Below are 16,449 nucleotides of genomic sequence, written 5' to 3'. Positions count from 1 at the left end.
GCGGCACACCCCTGTGCACTGCCCCATCCAGGTCCGTGGCAACAAGCCCAGCTGCCTGCTGGCCCAGCAGAACCGCGGCAAGCTCTTCACCGTGTACAAACCCAACATAGGACGGCAGAGCCAGCTAGAGTCCTTGGATAGCCTGAGCCGGAGGTTCCACCGGGTAGGTCCCCGGGGCCCCCTCTGTACCCTTAATGGTCCAGTGTCCAGCAGCCCCCAGGCTGCCCTGGCCGCTAGGTGGGGGATGAGCAGCCCTGGGTCCTTTGCGACGCAGTTTCCCGCCGACCAGCTGGGGAGCACGGAGAGGCTCGTGCAGGGGCTCAATCCGCTGTGTCCGCAGGTGACAGCAGAGGAGGCCAGGGAGCCCTGGGAAAGCAGCTACACCTTCTCGTTGACGCACTGCAGCCACACCACATGGTGAGGGCCCGGAGTGGCCTGGGGGGACTGTTGGGGGCACGCGCTTGCTTGCGTGGCAGCTGGTTGTGAGCCGCGGTCCCTCGCAGGAACCGGCACTGCCGGCTGGTGCAGGAGGGCAAGGACTGCACACAGGGCCTGCGGCTGCGCCACCACTACATGCTGTGCGGGGCCTTGCTGCGGGTGTGGGGCCGCATCGCCGCCGTCATGGCTGACGTCACCAGCAGCAGCTACCTGCAGATCGTGCGCCTCAAGACCAAGGACAAGAAGAAACAAGTCGGTGAGTCAAGGCACCAGCGGGCTGGGGGAGGTGGGCAGCCTCAGCTCTGCCCCACAGGCCCTGATGCTCCCACCCCTGCCCCGCCCCACCCCCCGCAGGCATCAAGATCCCAGAGGTCTGCGTGCGCCGCGTCCTGCAGGAGCTGCAGCTGATGGATGACGACGTGAAGCGCAAGCAAGCGCGTACTCGGGGTCTCCTTGCGCCGCTGCCCACCCCACGCCCGCTTGCTCTGCCCTTCGGCCCCGGGGAGGTCCTGGACCTCACATATAGCCCACCGGCCCAGGCCTTCCCCGCGCCCTCACCCTTCACCTTCCCAGCCCTGCGCCCCGGCCCCGGCAGCCAGCTGCTGGGCGCCCCTGACACCCCCGACACCCCGGCTGACCCAGTGGCACTCCTGCACCAGGGCTGCGAAATCAACTTCAAGGAGGTGCTGGAGGACATGCTGCGCTCCCTCAATGCTGCACCGCCAGCTGAGCCACCCGGCCCTCTGGGCCCTCTGGGCCCTCTGGGTGCAGGGGCAGCGGGCGCACCGGCAGGTGGAGCACCAGAGCGGCAGAGCGTCATCCAGTTCAGCCCCCCCTTTCCCAACTCCTAGGTCCAGGCATCCTTCCTGAACGAAACTTATTTATCCGTAATAGGCTCCTGTCTACACGGGCAAGAGGGTGGCTAGCTGAGCAGGGCCGGGACCCCAGCCGACTACTGAGAGGAGCAGGGCCAGGGGCCCTTCGTCCAGCCTCCCGAGGCCTCTATTGCAGTGCCTTCCCGCCTGGTGCCTGGGCAGACCCCGAAAATGCTGTCCGCCCTGGGGGGCCCTCCGAGGCCTTGCCTGGTGGGCAGTAGCCTAGTGCAGCCCCCACTCAGGATACTTGGGGCCCAGGCAGGGCCTGGGGTGGTGGCTCTTCTCTGTGCCTCTATCCTCTACTGCGCCCCCTCCAGGCCTGGGTTGGGGCTCCAGGGCTCCCACCCCACCCACCTTACAAGGCCCGGTCAGACCTATACCCCTGACATCCACAAAACTGGGTGGCCCCAGGAGCTGGAAACTCAGGAAAACCCCAGGTGCTCAGGGCCCCACCGCCTCTGGGGGGCTCCAAGGGGCAGATCCCCTCTTAATATATGCAACCCCTCCCTGCTCTCTGTGCCCTAAATTATTGTCCAGCCACCTCTCTCAGGGGCCTGGAATCCCTGCAGAGTTGGTGGCTGGCCCCCTGGTTTCTATTTGTATTTATAATTAATTCAAGTGTATATATGTAAAGAGATCTTTTTTAAATATATGTGCCTTTTCACTACTTGCCAGGCTGTCTGCTGCTGCGACCTGCAGGGCAGCGGGGTGGGGGGGGGGCAATGGTGGTGGGTGCCCTGCGTGGTCCTTCCCAGTGGTGTGTGGGTGAGGTCAGAGTGACTGCTGGCCCTCATCTCACCCACAATGGCGCCTGGCCCGTGGATGCCTGGGGCCAGGCTAGGGGAGACCCCACCCCACTGGGCCCTTTGTCCAATGTAATCCTGGCACCGGGATAGCAGGCCAGCTGCCTCTGAACTAACTATACCAAGCCCCTGGAGCCTTGGACCAGATGCCCTGCTCCCTGCCCACTAGAGATGTGACCCCACTGGGACCCCCTTGGTGATGCTGAGTCCCGTTCCTCAGAACCCCTTGATTTGGACTGACTGCCATCTCTGCCTTGGTTTCTTCCCAGGTCTGCTCCAGATGGTGTTGGGTGTGGCAGGCAGGGTAGCCCAGGGACAGGAGAGCCCAAGAGTTGGGCTCAGTCTGGAAGGCAGGACAGGATGCCCAACTGTTTCTGGAAACTGGGGAGCATGCCCAGCCCATGGCCTGGAAGTTGGACTAGGGAGCAGTCAGGAGACCCTCCTAGAAGCAGCCAAGGGTGGTGGAGGTGGCTCTTGACCTGCCATCCGGACGTGGCCAGTCCCCTCCCCTGTAGGTCCCCACTCCTGGGGGAAGGCTGCTGATCTTTCTGGCTGGTGGGGGCAGGAGGGGAGCCAACTCAGCCAGGCTACAGCTGTCTGCCTGCCTCACTCTCACAGGATGGCCCCTTTGAGCAGCAGGTAGGCTGTACCCACCCACAGCCCTTCCAGGGAGTGGGGCTGCATCTGCCAGGTGAAGCCCATGGGCAGGCCTGATGCCCGGACTCTGTCCTCATCGCAAGGCCAGCATGGTGAGCAGTCCCTGCCAGGCATGGCTCGGTACCCAAACCAGCTTGGCATGATGCCCAGCCTGGGTGCAGCGGGCCTCCCAACAGCAGGGTCACGAGCCCAGGTCCCCTGATCTCCCACACCTGGGTACACTAGAGGAGACCAAGGCCATCTGGGCTGAGAGCAGTAGCCAATGAGGAGGCATTCTCTCCCCCAGGATCAGCTCAGCTGGGCCGGGCTGAGGAGATTAGCAACCCCAGGCAGGACAGATGGAGCCCTCTGAACCCTGAAGGAACTCCACCTCCCACTTGCCCCCACCTCCCTCAGCCTGGGGAGTTGATGACACCTGCCTCTGAGCCCTGAGTTAGCAAAAGCCAGGAGCAAGCCAATCTGTGTTGTACATTTTATTCCCACAAGGCAGCCAGGGGTGGGGTTGCCAAGCTGCAGCCAGGCCAAGGGAACTTCCTCCGGCAGGAGTGCACGCCAGGTTCTCAGGTCTGCCCCACCAGGGGCTGGTTTTCAGACAGACCATCATAGGCACCAGGGGAAGGCTCCTCGGAACACAGGCAGCAGGCTTGGGTAGGGGCAGCACCTTGTGGAGCTAGAGGTAGCACGGCAGATCCTTCTCTATCACCTGCGGGGGAGAAGAGGGTGAGGGACGACTTTTCCCGAGTCCCCCCAGCGGGCTCCCCAGACAGGCACCTACCAGGGGCTCTTCCATGGGACCATACCGCTTCACCACACAGCCGTTCTTATCAATCAGGAACTGCAAGGAGGCCACCGTGGTGCTGAGGTGAGCCAGTGGCCTGCACCTGCCATCCCCATGGCTCTGCACTCTCAAAGCAGCACATCTGTGGCTGGTGGCTGTGTCTGTCCACCCCGCCAGGGCCCCTGACCCCCCCTTACCTTGGTGAAGTTCCATTTGATGGCGCTACAAAAGAAGCATGAGGTTGTGAGGAATCCCTTGGCAGTTGCAGATCCCCCCCTCCACTGCCCTCGGGAAGCCATCCCATCCTCCCCAGTCTTCCAGCCCCCAACTCACTTTCCCAGCATGCCCCTCCCCTTGGGCTGGACTTTCATCCATTTCCACAGAGGGTGGGCGTCGTCCCCATTTACACAGATCTTGCTGAACAAATCGAATTTGACGTTATAGCCAGCAGCGAACTCTTTGATCTCCGCATTACTCCCTGGCTCCTGTGTAGACCCGGGTTAGGGAGGGGGGTGAGTGGGGAGGGGCCTATACCCTCTTTAGTCCCTGCTTCCACAGACAGCTCCTCTCTCCAGCCCGCACAAAGGGACACACAGGGACACCCAGGGCCAGCCACGACGCACCTGCCTCCCAAACTGGTTGCAAGGGAAGGCCAGGATCCGTAAACCACACTCGGCGTATCGGGCGTGCAGGTCGACCAGCTGAGTGTAGTTTACGTCAGTCTTGCCTCATTGCGAGGCCACATTGGTGACGATGCACACGTGGCCCCTGGAGATGGGATGAGGCGGTCAGGTCAGGGCCACGACCTTACCCCCGCCGCCCCCACCAAGTGGGCAAGGACCCACCGGTACTTGTCCAGGTTAACCATGCGCCCATCGATGTCCTTGGCTGAGAATTCGTGCATGGAGCGAGCACAGCGCCAGTCGTCGCGGGACGCGCACTGCAAGGCAAGGACAGGCTGAGCGGCCGACTGACCTCGGGGCGTGGCGCCCGCAGCCGCTCGGCCCACTCGCCCAGCCCAGGGTACCTAAGGGAGAAAAACTCAGGCCCTGGGACTAAGCAAAATGTGAGGCTCCTCCTCAAAGGCTCCCCTGTACAACAGGGAGCAGTGGGCCGGAGTCATTGAGACCTAGGGAGGGCTCGGGACCCTGCCAGGTGCCCCACCGGATGGGGGAGGCCGCTGGGTGTGGGGGCCTCCGTGCGCACCGGGTCTTGGGATTCGGTGGCGCAGCCGCTCTCCCCGGCCGGGGGTCCCGCCAGCCCAGGGCTCTCAGGAGCTGGCCTCCTCCGCCGCGGGCGCGCCCTCCTGCGACCGCATACCCGAGCCCTCCGCCTTCGGGGGGCTCGGCGCCGTCGTCCGGCCGGCAACCGGCGCCGCTGCCCGCGACGACCCGGGGAGCAGGCGGCTGCGCGGCCCATGCCCGCAGGTCTCTGACTGAACTTGTGCCCACCGAGTGCCGGGACCCGGGGACAAAGGGCCGGTAGCCAAGGGCACCAGGCCGCTCCTCTGTGACGCCACTGCAAGAGGCCCCGGGGCCCGCAGGGCGGGGGAGGGGCAGTGACGACCCGCGGCGCGTGATCCCGGATTTCCACCCCTTAGGCCGCCCCCACTCTCCAGGCTGCAGTCGGGGAGCCAGAGGCCGACGGCGCCACCTTCAGCTGCCCCGATAGAGCAGCCTGTGCGCGTTGGGGGCTTCCAACCTTGGGTTCTGACCGCCCAGCCCTGTCTCCGGCCCCCCGGACGCCGCCTCGGTCCCTGACCCATACTCGGACCGTGACCCCCGCCAGCGCTCTAGCCCCGGTCCGAATGGCCGCGGAGGGGGCGGCCGGCGCCCCCCGCCCAAGGTCGCCAGAAGGCAGGTCGCGCGCCCGCCCAACGGCCCACTGGCCGGCCGGCGGCGCCGCACTCACCATGGTGCTGGCCAGGCCGGGCGCAGCCAGAGCCCCGCAGAGTAGCGCTGGCTTGAGCAGGCGGTACAGACGGCTAAAGCTCATCTCGGCGGTGGGGGGCTCGGGAAAGCAGCGCTCCTCCCCTCGCCGAACCGACCAATGGACGCGCGCCGGCGGGCCTTACCTCCCCGCCCTACGCCACGCCCAGCAACACTCTCACTGGTCGGATGCTCAGGCGTCGCAGACGCGTGCCCACACCAGCCAATGGGAAGCCGGAGTGAGGCTGGTGGGGCGGGGCCTGGGCAGGGCTGCGGTTTTTGTCGCTGCATGTGACTGCGCATGCTCGTGCGCGGGCGGGCGGTGGCGTCCGCGCAGGCGGCGCGGAGGTGGGTGGCGGACAGTTATCCGCACTGAAGGATGCCCGACAACTTGAGATACTACTGGAAGCCCGTGGCAGGGGATCGGGGTGGTGGGGGGAAAGGTTGGCTCGAACTTTCAGAAAATATGCCTCAGTTTACTGAACACGTATTTGTTTCTTTGAAATGTAAATAAAACCACGCTGGGCGTCGGACTACCCCCACACCGGCTGCGGTGTCGCTACGAGGGCCTGGAGGTCACCGGCGGCGACAGGCCCGGATGGCTGTGGCGCTGCCGCGGGGTGCGCAATGAGCGCACGGCCGGAGGTCGCCGCCCTTGGACAGCGCAGGCTTAGCCGCTTATATAAGTGACACGTGAGCCCTGTGGGGGTAAGGGAAGCTTCGGCAGTTACCTTGTGGTCCCGCCCCCTTTTCTGAGCGGACGCGCTGGTGTGTGCTTAGAAAGGAAAACACAAGACCAGAGAAGTTTGTTGTCACTTCCAACGTGACACAGCACGAGTGCACGCGGTAGGAGACAGAGCGCCCGCTGATCTGGCTCCTGGCGCATTTCCACTCGAGGCTCAGGCGTTGGGCCACCGCCCAGAGAGCAGGGCCATCCCATTCTTGGGAGCTGAGTCACGGAATTCCACAGCCCGCCTGGCTGCCCTCCACCCCCCACCCCCCACCCCCCACCCCCAGCGGCGGAAGGACGTTGACCTTCGGCCAGGAGGGTGGTTTCAGCTTGTGCTGTTGGTCAGTTTCGCTCTTCTTGGAACCTCCTGGTGGACGTTTCTGCAGAGGCCTTGGGGGCAGGACTTTGGGGGCTGGGCTTATTTGGGGGAACGCCCCCCACACACAACACATACACACACACCCTGCAACCTAGGCCTGCCCCAGGGGGCCTAGGAGGCCGCATTTGGTGGCAAAGGGGACAGGATCCCTGGGGCCACGTTGCCACACTCCTGTCTTGCACAACAGCCTTCATGTACTTCTGCCTCTCAGCCTGATTAACCAGAGCCGGTGAGTTTTGAAGTCACATCTTTGCTGGAGCCCTCATTATCTCAGCTTAGCTATCTCACTTCTCAGGAAATCTCCCCACTTCCGCCTGGGGTGGGGGGCAGGCAGCACTGGGTGTCAAGGCCCACACCAGCCAGTCTGAGTGGCCCTCAGAACAACACAGCTGCTCCTAGTTTCCTTTATGGTGGGATCTGTAACTTTGTCATGAAGATGGCCACCCTCTGACTGGTTACTTGAGGGTTTCCAGGAAAATAGCTTAGGATGACTCCCCCTCCCCGTGGAGCCCACTGCAAGGGAGACATGGGCAAGGTCTGACCCCAGTCCTGACTTCATACCAGTTACATTGAGAGCAGAGGGGGCAGGACGAGCTGCTGGCTGTGGTTCCACTGGCTCTGGGAGGGCTTTGTGCCTGGGGATTCACTGCTGTTCTAAACATTCCTCCCCTTACAGAGGAGCCAGTGGAATCCTGGGGAAGCCCCATCCAGGCCCCAGGAAGGCTCCCCTGTGGTGGCCTTTGAGTTTAAAATTCACATAACATAAAATTCACCATTTTAACCAAAGCATACAGTGATTTTTAGAATATTCACAATGTTGTGGGACCATCACCACTATCCAATTCCAAAACATTCTTAATCACCCCAAAATAAACTCCACCCCCATTTTGTAGTCACCCACCCCAACCCAACCCCTGGCACCCACCATCTATTTCCTCACCCCGTTAAAATTCCTATGAGTGGAATTAGACAGCGCTTCTTTGCTTTCTGTGTCACTTACGTCATTCGAAAAGAAACCCTGTCCCCATTACCAGTCTCCTCCATCTCCCTACCTCAGCCCCTGACAACCATGAATCTACTCTGTGTGGATTTGCCTGTCCTGGACTATTCACATCAGTGGAGTCATATACTAGGTGGCCTCTTGTGTGAGGCTTCTCTCTATGAGCAACATGTTTTCAAGGTTCATCCACATTATAGTGTGTGTCAGTGCTGCTTTTCATGGCTGAGTAATATCCTATGAAATGAATGGACTATATTGTGTTTACCCATGTATCCATTAATGAGTATTGTGCTATTGTACCATTTGGCTTTGTGATGCTGTACAAGACTTTTTGCATAGGCGTATGTTTTCATTTCTCCTGGGCATGTACCCAGGAGTGGAATTGCTGGCTCACACGGTCACTTTAGGTGTTAAAAGGAGCTGCCAGGCTTCCCCACAGCTGCTGCTGGATTTCACATCCCCAGCCAGGAGTGTGTGTGTATGGGGGGGTGGCCTGATTTCTGACCCCTGGGCTCTGCCAATTGGCAGAGCTGCATGGTGGCGGGTTCCCAGGAGAAAGTTGCAACTCCATGTCCCATTGCTGAGGTCACACAGTCACAGGCAGAATTCTGATTCATGGGCGATGGGATGGGGCCCACCTGCTCCTGTTAGTCCATTCTCCCCTCTTCCCTGCCCCAGGGAACAGCAAGGTCACCTAACATCCCCTGCCACCCACACCTGGGCCTTCCCCGGGTAAACTCCAGGCTGCCCTTGGGAACCTCCAGCAGTTCTGCCCCCTCTCCCACTCAGATTTGCCCATCACCTAGACACTCTTTCTCCTGTCTTAAAACTCACTCTAGGGCATCCCTGGTGGCTCAGTGGTTAAGAATCCACCCGCCAATGCAGGAGAAATGGTTCAATCCCTGGTCCAGGAAGATCTAACACGCTGGAGGGCAACTAAGCCTGTGCGTCACAACTACTGAGTCAGGCACCCTAAAGCCCGTGCTCTGCAACAAGAGAAGCCACCGAAATGAGAAGTTTGTGCACCACAACTAGAGAGTAGCCTCCACTCGCCACAACTAGAGAAAGCCTGTGCTCAGCAGCTAATACCCAATGCAGCCAAAAATAAAATAAATAAAACCCACTCTAGAACGCCTCTCTTTCTCCCCCTTCATCCACATCTCCAATTTCTTTCCTCCCATAAAGAAAGGCCTCCTCCCTGGATCTGCCCTCTGTGGTCACAAACAGTGGCCCCTGGGCCAGTCCCCTTCTCAGTCTGCAGACCTGCTTTGACAGCTACTCCACCCACCTCCTCCAGATACCTCCTTCACCTGACTCCAGGATACCAGGTTTCTACCCACCCTTTATTCTGTTTCAGGAACACTTAGGTATCGCCCTGCAATCTTCAGCCAAGTTCAGCCAAGTACATATGCAGTGGGTTCTGTTCTTGCCCCTGTTCTACAAAGGAGGAGGGGGACATTGAGGCACAGAGAGGTTAAGTAATGTGCCCAGGTCGCACAGCCAGCACTGGAGCCCAGGTAACCACATCTCTTTGCCTTCTGCCGTTTCCTCCCCTCCTCCCAGCTTCAGGGCTCAGGCCTGACTTCTGATGCGCTCTGTGACCTCATCAGCCTCTCAACTCCAGTCTGCACTGTGCGCCCACAACATCCACATCAGCCTCCACTCCAAGCTCATCCTGAGTTCCAGGCTTGTGCCCTACTGTCCCCTGGATGCTCCCCGTAGGGTCCCCCAGGAGTCCCAAGCTCACCATATCCAAGATCTGCTCCAGATCTGCCTTCTATGCCTCCCCACCGAGGTCTGTTCTTCCTCCTCTGCTTGTCTCTGTGTCTTTCCACATCCTGTCCACCTACAGATCCTATGAGCACTGCCTTCTGGACACCCTAGACCTGCCCACAGCTCACCCTTCACTTGAGGCCTCATCTATCTCTGGCCAGGACGGTCCTCCCTAGCCCACTCCTTGGTCTCCCTGTTTCTGCCCTGTGGAGATGCTGAAAATGGCTGCAAGCACAAACTTCTCAAACCCAACCAGCAAGGGCTCCCAAGATCTGCCCCACCTGACCCTCTGACCCACAGGCCTCCTTGCTGCCAACATACTAGGCCTCAGGGCCTTTGCACATGCTGTACCCTCTACCTGATACACTTTCCTCGACATCCCCAGGGCCTCTACCCTCTCACCCTTTGGATTTTTGTTGGAACCTTCCATGACCACATTTGAGACTTCTCTATTTTTTCTTGCACAGCACTGTCTCCTTCTAACACGCTGTATCATTTACTTATGTCCGCTGTTTCTGTCCTGTCTCTCCCTGGCATGTAAGGATGCTTGGTCTGTTTTGTTCCCCGTCTCTTTGGCTCCTCATTAAATACTGAATCATTGAATTAATATATTACTGAATGAGAAGTTACTGACACAAGTAAGCTGGGCTGAGCAGGCCTGAACAAACCTCCTGAACGAACTCGGAGGGGAAAGGCCGATGCAGAGGTTGTGCACTCTTGGGGTATCCAAGCAGGGGCTGGGCTGGGGCTCAGCTGCATTTTTTAAGCACCAGGAACTATACCAAGCTCCTCCCAAGTACGAGCATCTCTTTAGATCCTCTAAAATGGGGGACACTTTATTCTTTTCTTATACAAAACGGAAAACCGAGGCTCCGCTCACACTTCCTCAGTCTCTCCAGATTCTAAACACTGTCCAGACTGACGTTGAGCAAAAACCACCACTCCCGAGAAGCCGTGCCGTCAAAGCATCGCGAGAACTTCCGAGGGGCGGGTGGGCGGTGCTGTTTGAAAGCTGCTCGCGCAACCAACCGCCGCTTTAGTAAGGCTAGGGCTGCCCTTGGCAGTGCCGCTCCCGAAGGTCGCTGTATTCAGGCGTTCGCCTGCGACAGCCCTGCACGGGTAGACGACGTGTTGGGGGCCTGATCAGGACTCGGAGTAGGCACTGTGGGCCCTGGTCGTACTGGTCGCAGGCGCAGTGTGTGAGAGCGGCGGGAATCATGGACGATGAAGAGGAGACATACCGGCTGTGGAAGATCCGCAAGACCATCATGCAGGTGAGCCGCGCGGAGGCAGCCCTCCTTGGAGAACGCGGTGAGGGCGTGCCTGGCTGCGCCAGACGAACTGGGCACGTGGCGGCCGAGGCGTGAACGGCGGGTGCTAGGGCCCGCTGATGAGGACGAGCCTCTTCACCCGCGGCGGCGCGGCTGGAGCGGAGGAGTCGAGCCCCAGAGCCCCCAGAGAAGGGGGTCAGGATCTCGCTCGAGCTGGAGAGAGGGAAGGCGGGAGACGCTGGGCCGCCTTGTATTTGTGTTTCTGGAGGGTTGTGGTGTTACAGCCCCTGATCCTTGAAGTTCTTAATCAGTAAGAATTGATAACAGGCCAGACTAGGTCAGGCAGGGCTTTGTTGGAGCTTATGCTGCAGCAGGAGGGAGCGAAAACAAGCAACAGGCGCCCTTCTTAGGTCGTCTTGAATGGGATGAGGGTGGGCGCGGGTCCAGGGGTCATGCCAGAGTGATGACTTGGGTGGTCTGCCTACCCTCTGGGTGGTGCTGTGTGCAGGGATCAGGCCTGGCACCCAGCTTTTGCTCCGGCACCTCAGAAGTGGAGGTTTTTACTTTCTGTTGTTGTCTATCATTTGCTCGAGCTGGGCAATTGCACGGTTATTTTTAGTCCCGCATGGTTTCTGGGTATTCTGTTGCTGGAGAAGATGTTTGTCCAAGTGCAGGCGCTGCCGCAAAGGGTCCCAGCTCCCAGCCTGTCTTATCAGCACCACCGTAAGTGCATAACGCAGAATCCCGGGTTCTTGACGGTGGAAGGAACCCTGGTGGGCTGGTCTGACCGCTGTCTGGTGGTTACTTAGATGCCTTGCCCACCAACTCAGTCTCAGTGTCACAGCAGTCACACCAGCTTTTTCTGTGTACCACATGCTTTAAGCCACCATGTGAGAGGGGTCCAGTGTGATGCCACAAAGACTTGGGGCCTTGATCAAGAGCACCCAGCCTCCTGGGAATTGTGCTGGAGCTAAGGCTGGGCTATGACCCAGCCTCTTCAACACTTGGCAGAGCTACTCAAGACAGGGCGGGAGCAGCTGCGCTTCTACCTGATGGTGTCGGGGCTGCGGGAGAGGAGACCCAGGTCTCTGAATGGAGACTCGGCGGGGGGTGGGGGATGTGGGCAGGGCTGGGTGGCAGCTCCAACCTTCCTTTCTCTGTCTGGGTCCTCACCTAGTCTGTGTGCTCACAGAGCCCTAGTTTCTGAGCAGGACCTTGAACTGCTGGGCCTCAGGCTTTTGCCTGGTTTCACAGCCAACACCCGCCCAGCCTGCTGTACCTGTCAGACCTACGCCCTGGGGCCTGACTCTGGACTCAACATCTCCGCTTGCATCCCAGGCCTTTCCCCAGTCTCCTCTGCGGTGGGTGAGGCCACCGGAGCTCTGGCTGCTGTCCTATCTCCACTGTGCGATCGATCACCTGCCCTTTCTCTCTGCAGCTGTGCCATGACCGTGGTTACCTGGTGACCCAGGACGAGCTGGACCAGACTCTGGAGGAGTTCAAGGCCCAGTTTGGGGACAAGCCCAGTGAAGGGCGGCCGAGGCGCACGGACCTCACGGTGCTGGTGGCCCACAACGACGACCCTACCGACCAGATGTTCGTCTTCTTCCCAGGTGAGGGCTGCTCAGGGCCAGCTCACAGCAGCCACCTGCTGTGCGCCCCAGAGTCGTGCACCCACCCTTATCCTTCTGTCCCCTGCCCTCCTTGCTCTGGGAACCCCTTCTCCAGCTTCCCTCTTCTCGATCACCCATCCATTCTCTCTGGGCCTAAAGATCACATTTCCAAATACAGTTTCATTCTGAGATTCCAGGGCCAGGACCCCAACAGAGGGACTTTGAGGGCAGAGTGGGTTAGTGGAATGGGAAGTGAGAGCAGCTGGAAGGGGCGGACATACTGCACACAGACCCTGGGGCTGCCCTAGGTGCTGACCTGCTGGGCTCCTAGGGTCCGGCTGTTCTGTGGCAGGCCCTGCATGCTGCCAAGACCATGAGGACCCCCAGTGCTACGGCATGGAGATGGGTGGTCTGTGTCTGGCAGGACCATACTCTCTGGGTCAGCTCACCTCAGCTTACCTCTGAGAACCCCAGCCCTTGTCTCATGAACTCCAAGACTAAACCAAATCCAGGGCTTCCCAAACCTCAGAGCCACTGAGCCCTGGCCAAGCCCAGACTCCCAGACCCCACTTCCAGAAGAGGTCCCTGAGGTCCAGGGCACCCAGGGCACTTGTCAGCTCCCATGTGACCTGGAGGCAGCCAGCTCCCCCATTCTGGGAACCAGCTGCCCAGTTCTTGCTTTGCACACGGGGAGGCTGAGGCCCAAGAGTGGGAGTGGCACCGCAGTGCCTTGGCAGAGCCAGGCTAGAACCTGGGTGCCCGATGGGAAGGGGCCCTGCAGCACTGATCAGCCTGTGCTCTGCCTGCAGAGGAGCCCAAGGTGGGCATCAAGACCATCAAGGTGTACTGTCAGCGCATGCAGGAGGAGAACATCACACGTGCCCTCATTGTGGTGCAGCAGGGCATGACGCCCTCTGCCAAGCAGGTAAGCCTGCCCCGCCAGGGTGGGATGGAGCCTGGCCAGCACCTCTGTCCCCAGGCCCGGGAACCGGCTGCCACACTAGCTCCCAGCCACCCTGGGAGCATCCTGACAGGTACTTACCTTTCTTGATGTGAGATGAAGGCCTTATTACTGCTGAGAGCCTGGGCGGAGTTGGGTGGGGTTTCCCAATTTATGATGCGCGATGTCTTTCTGAGCCACAAAGGTAAACCCTGCTCCACTTCCAGGGTGCTAGCTGCCCACGAGGAGGAGCTGGGTTGGGGCAGGCCTCGGGGCCACAGAGGGGCGGGCGGCTGCCCCTGCTGCACTTGAGGGTTGACGTCTCTTCCAGTCCCTGGTTGACATGGCACCCAAGTACATCTTGGAGCAGTTTCTGCAGCAGGAGCTGCTTATCAACATCACAGAGCACGAGGTAGGGGTGCGGGGGCTCGGGTGGGATGAGACTGGAGACCCAGCCCCCAGCCCCTCACCTTTTTAGGAACAGCAGACGTCCGGGGGCCCCCCAGTGTGGAAAGAAGGTAGGGCGATCCAGCCTTCAGTCAGGAGTTGGGGGGCGGGGTGCAGTTTCTATCTTCCCTGCAGCCCTGGCTCCCAGGATTGTGCCCTGTGGCCCATCTGCAGGGTGGGGGTGTAGGCTCCAGACACGCACCCCCTCCCTCCCAGTGTGGAGTTAGGACTGGCTCAGACGCTTGGAGCCTGAGCTGTACCCCTCCCCTGGGGGCTCCTGGGGTCTGTAGTCCCATGGAGCCCGGGTTCTCTTCTCACAGCTGGTCCCGGAGCATGTGGTCATGACCAAGGAAGAGGTAACGGAGCTGCTGGCCCGGTAGTATCCTTTCTGGCCCCTGACTGGGCCCAGCTCCTCTCCCTACCCTGCCTTTCACCCCAGTCCCAGACCCCCAGTCAGTCCAGTGAGGCCTTTTCCCTGACCTGCTACCCAGTAAACTCCGAGAGAACCAGCTGCCCAGGATCCAGGCAGGAGACCCTGTGGCGCGCTACTTTGGGATAAAGCGCGGACAGGTAAGAAGCCCTCCCAGGGTGGAACTAGAGCCAGGGCTTCTGGGCAGGGCGGAGGGAACCCAGGCTGCTGCTCCTGCACCACTCCAGCTCTGCTTCCTGCCTCTAGGTGGTGAAGATCATCCGGCCGAGCGAGACTGCGGGCAGGTATATCACCTACCGGCTGGTACAGTAGCTGCCTGTGGACAGACAGCTGGCATCGAGGGCCCAGGCAGTGGTACTCATCCCACTCTTGTGAGCGCACCGCACCACTTCCCTCTCTGGAGGCAGCCCCAGTTCCAGCCTGGTTGTACCCAGCTTCTGTGACGAACAGTCACAGATCACACGACTAACTGCCTGTTTCTCTGCCAGCATGTCCCCTGGGGGACAGAGAGACTGTTGTGACCACCCCCTCTCCCCACCCCACCCCCGCTGCTCCCGGCCAGGAGTGTGGGAGCTGGTTGCCTTGGGAACCTTGCCTCTGCTCCCCCTGGATCCTAGGGTGCTTCGCCTTGGGCCTAGGATCTGCCTTTCCTGGGCTGAGAGTCCCTGCAGCCTCTCCTGGATGCCAACCCCTGGCTCTGGATCCCAGCTGACGGTGCCTCTGGAGGGGCCAGGACACCTCAGGGTGGCCCGGCATCCTCTGGCCTCCCCTCGCTGTGTCCCCCGCGGTGGCCCTGATGCTGCCTGTCCAGGGGCTCTGAGGACAGCAGCGGGTGGAAACTGGGATTTGGTTGCTTTGGAATGCTGGGCATCTTAAAGAATTAAAGCTATTTTGAGTAATAAGTTCACTTATCTGAAGACCAAGGCAAAACAACCCTGGGTTTGCTGTGAGCAGCCTTGCTCAGGCTCTTAGATACTCCACAGGGTCACTGCTCACTTCCCCTGGAGGAGGCAGGGGTGGAGCTCCAACACACCCCCTAGCTTTGCTTCTTGGTGCTCTTCTTCCATAGAAGTTGGGGGTCAGACTACCTAGTTTTTCTCTATACTAACTTCAGAGGCCTCCCTCCCCAGGCTAAGTGCCACTGTTTGTATTTTTAATTAATAGCTTCGTTGACGTGCAATCTACATACCATACAGTTCACTCGTTTAAAGTTCATGGTTCTGTGATTTTTAGTACATTCAGAGTTGTGCACCACAGTCAACTGTGGAACACTCCATCACTCTAAAAGAAAGCCCCATCCTGTTAGCAGTCACCCCAGCCCGACTACCACTAACTCTGTTTGTCGATCTGCCTGTTCTGGACGTTTCCCACCAGTGGAATCACACCCTGTGTGTCCTGTGTGTGCTGCCTTCCTGAGCATCGTGTTCTCAGGGTCTGTCCACGTGGTAGCCGTGTCAGGGCTTCTCTCCTTTTCCTGGCTGAGGGGCGCTCCCGTGTGTGGAGGGACACTGTTTCTTCTTCAGCTGATGAACCCAGGTTGTTTCCATTATGAGTAGTGTTGCTGTGAGCATCCAGGTACACATTGCTGTGGTTGTATTTATTTTTCTGGGTGTGGTGTGTATGTTGGAGTAGAACTGGTCTTGCAGAAGCTCTGGTCACCCTTTGGAGAAGCTGTCAGACTATCTTCCCTGTGGCTGCCCCGTTTCTCATTCCTGAGCCCCATGGAGCGGTCCCACTGTCTCCACCTCCTTGCCAGCACTGGTTCTTATGGCCTGGGGGATGGGGAGGGGGTACAGGGTGGCCAGTGGTGGCGCTGTGGTTCCGGTTCCCTTGCCAGGTGCTGTGGTGGTGAGCACGGGGCTTGCCAGCTACCTGTGGGTTACCTCAGATACGTGTCTGTGCACAGGTCCTTTGCCTCTTGTTTAACTGGGTTATTCGTCTTCCACTCCTGAGTTTTAGGGGTTCTTTATATATCCTAGGCACAAATTACAAAACAGTTCCCCCACGTTTTATATTTCTTAGGTGTCCCATGTAGTGTTTTTCTTTTTTGACTGCCTTGGGTCGTAATTGCGGCATGTGGGAGATCTTAATTCCCCAACAAGGGATCAAACCACCGCCTGCTGCGCTGGCAGGTGGATTCTCAACCACTGGACCCCAGGGACGTCCATCCCCCTGTAGTCTTTATTTGTAGGTCTCAAATTCTGGGTTTATTCCTGGGCATTGTGTGACCTGGGGTGGTCACTTTCCCACAGACAGATGGTGCTCTTGACACTGTTTATTGAGGAATAGTGCTGCCCTGAGTTTCCACTCTCTTGTAGTGAACGCATAGACCCACGTGAGTCTGTGTTGAGATCCTCTTTTCATTGATAAATTTAGGTGTTTTTTTT

At 59.4% G+C, this 16,449-nt stretch overlaps 3 protein-coding genes across 9 annotated transcripts in view; 2 read left to right on the top strand and 1 right to left on the bottom strand.

The window, feature by feature from the left end:
• The window catches only part of SBNO2 (strawberry notch homolog 2), a 42,858-nt gene extending 40,878 nt beyond the window's left edge, over nt 1-1,980 (top strand). For all 5 annotated transcript variants that reach the window (XM_069591958.1, XM_069591955.1, XM_069591956.1 and 2 more), the window contains 4 exons: nt 32-163; nt 341-417; nt 504-694; nt 793-1,980. In XM_069591958.1, the coding sequence (XP_069448059.1) occupies nt 32-163; nt 341-417; nt 504-694; nt 793-1,289 (897 nt within the window). In that variant the 3' untranslated portion in view covers nt 1,290-1,980. The remainder of the gene's footprint in view (nt 1-31; nt 164-340; nt 418-503; nt 695-792) is intronic.
• Nucleotides 1,981-3,233: 1,253 nt separating this feature from the next.
• On the bottom strand, nt 3,234-5,653 carry GPX4 (glutathione peroxidase 4). Of its 2 annotated transcripts, none has more exons than XM_069591960.1 (7): nt 5,463-5,653; nt 4,397-4,491; nt 4,175-4,319; nt 3,885-4,036; nt 3,749-3,773; nt 3,549-3,608; nt 3,234-3,476 (listed from the first exon to the last, which is right to left on the bottom strand). In XM_069591960.1, the coding sequence occupies exons 1-7, from the start codon at nt 5,544-5,546 to the stop codon at nt 3,444-3,446; spliced, it is 594 nt and encodes a 197-aa protein (XP_069448061.1). In that variant the 5' UTR covers nt 5,547-5,653; the 3' UTR covers nt 3,234-3,443. The 2 variants fall into 2 exon arrangements, with proteins under 2 accessions (XP_069448061.1, XP_069448062.1); XM_069591961.1 differs by lacking the exon at nt 5,463-5,653 and adding an exon at nt 4,716-4,985.
• A 4,052-nt stretch (nt 5,654-9,705) lies between these two features.
• POLR2E (RNA polymerase II, I and III subunit E) lies at nt 9,706-14,964 on the top strand. 2 transcript variants are annotated; one of them, XM_069591953.1, is made up of 7 exons: nt 9,706-10,635; nt 12,071-12,245; nt 13,055-13,170; nt 13,517-13,597; nt 13,953-14,011; nt 14,124-14,202; nt 14,309-14,964. In XM_069591953.1, exons 1-7 carry the CDS (start codon nt 10,579-10,581, stop codon nt 14,372-14,374), a joined length of 633 nt encoding a protein of 210 aa, XP_069448054.1. In that variant the 5' UTR covers nt 9,706-10,578; the 3' UTR covers nt 14,375-14,964. The 2 variants fall into 2 exon arrangements, with proteins under 2 accessions (XP_069448054.1, XP_069448055.1); XM_069591954.1 differs by lacking the exon at nt 13,517-13,597.
• Nucleotides 14,965-16,449: the final 1,485 nt, after the last annotated feature.

This window comes from Ovis canadensis, chromosome 5, assembly GCF_042477335.2.
Source record: "Ovis canadensis isolate MfBH-ARS-UI-01 breed Bighorn chromosome 5, ARS-UI_OviCan_v2, whole genome shotgun sequence".
Lineage (NCBI taxonomy): Eukaryota > Metazoa > Chordata > Mammalia > Artiodactyla > Bovidae > Ovis > Ovis canadensis.
Note: the sequence above shows the minus strand (reverse complement) of the source record. Positions and strands in the feature narration are given on the sequence as shown.

Bases quoted from the DNA above. Each gene is read 5' to 3' on its own strand.
- POLR2E (XM_069591953.1), top strand. From the start codon at position 10,579: ATGGACGATGAAGAGGAGACATACCGGCTGTGGAAGATCCGCAAGACC. The intron at 13,598-13,952 runs GTAGGGGTGCGG...CTCTTCTCACAG, and splicing joins TCAACATCACAGAGCACGAG to CTGGTCCCGGAGCATGTGGT. The intron at 14,012-14,123 runs GTATCCTTTCTG...CCTGCTACCCAG, and splicing joins ACGGAGCTGCTGGCCCGGTA to TAAACTCCGAGAGAACCAGC.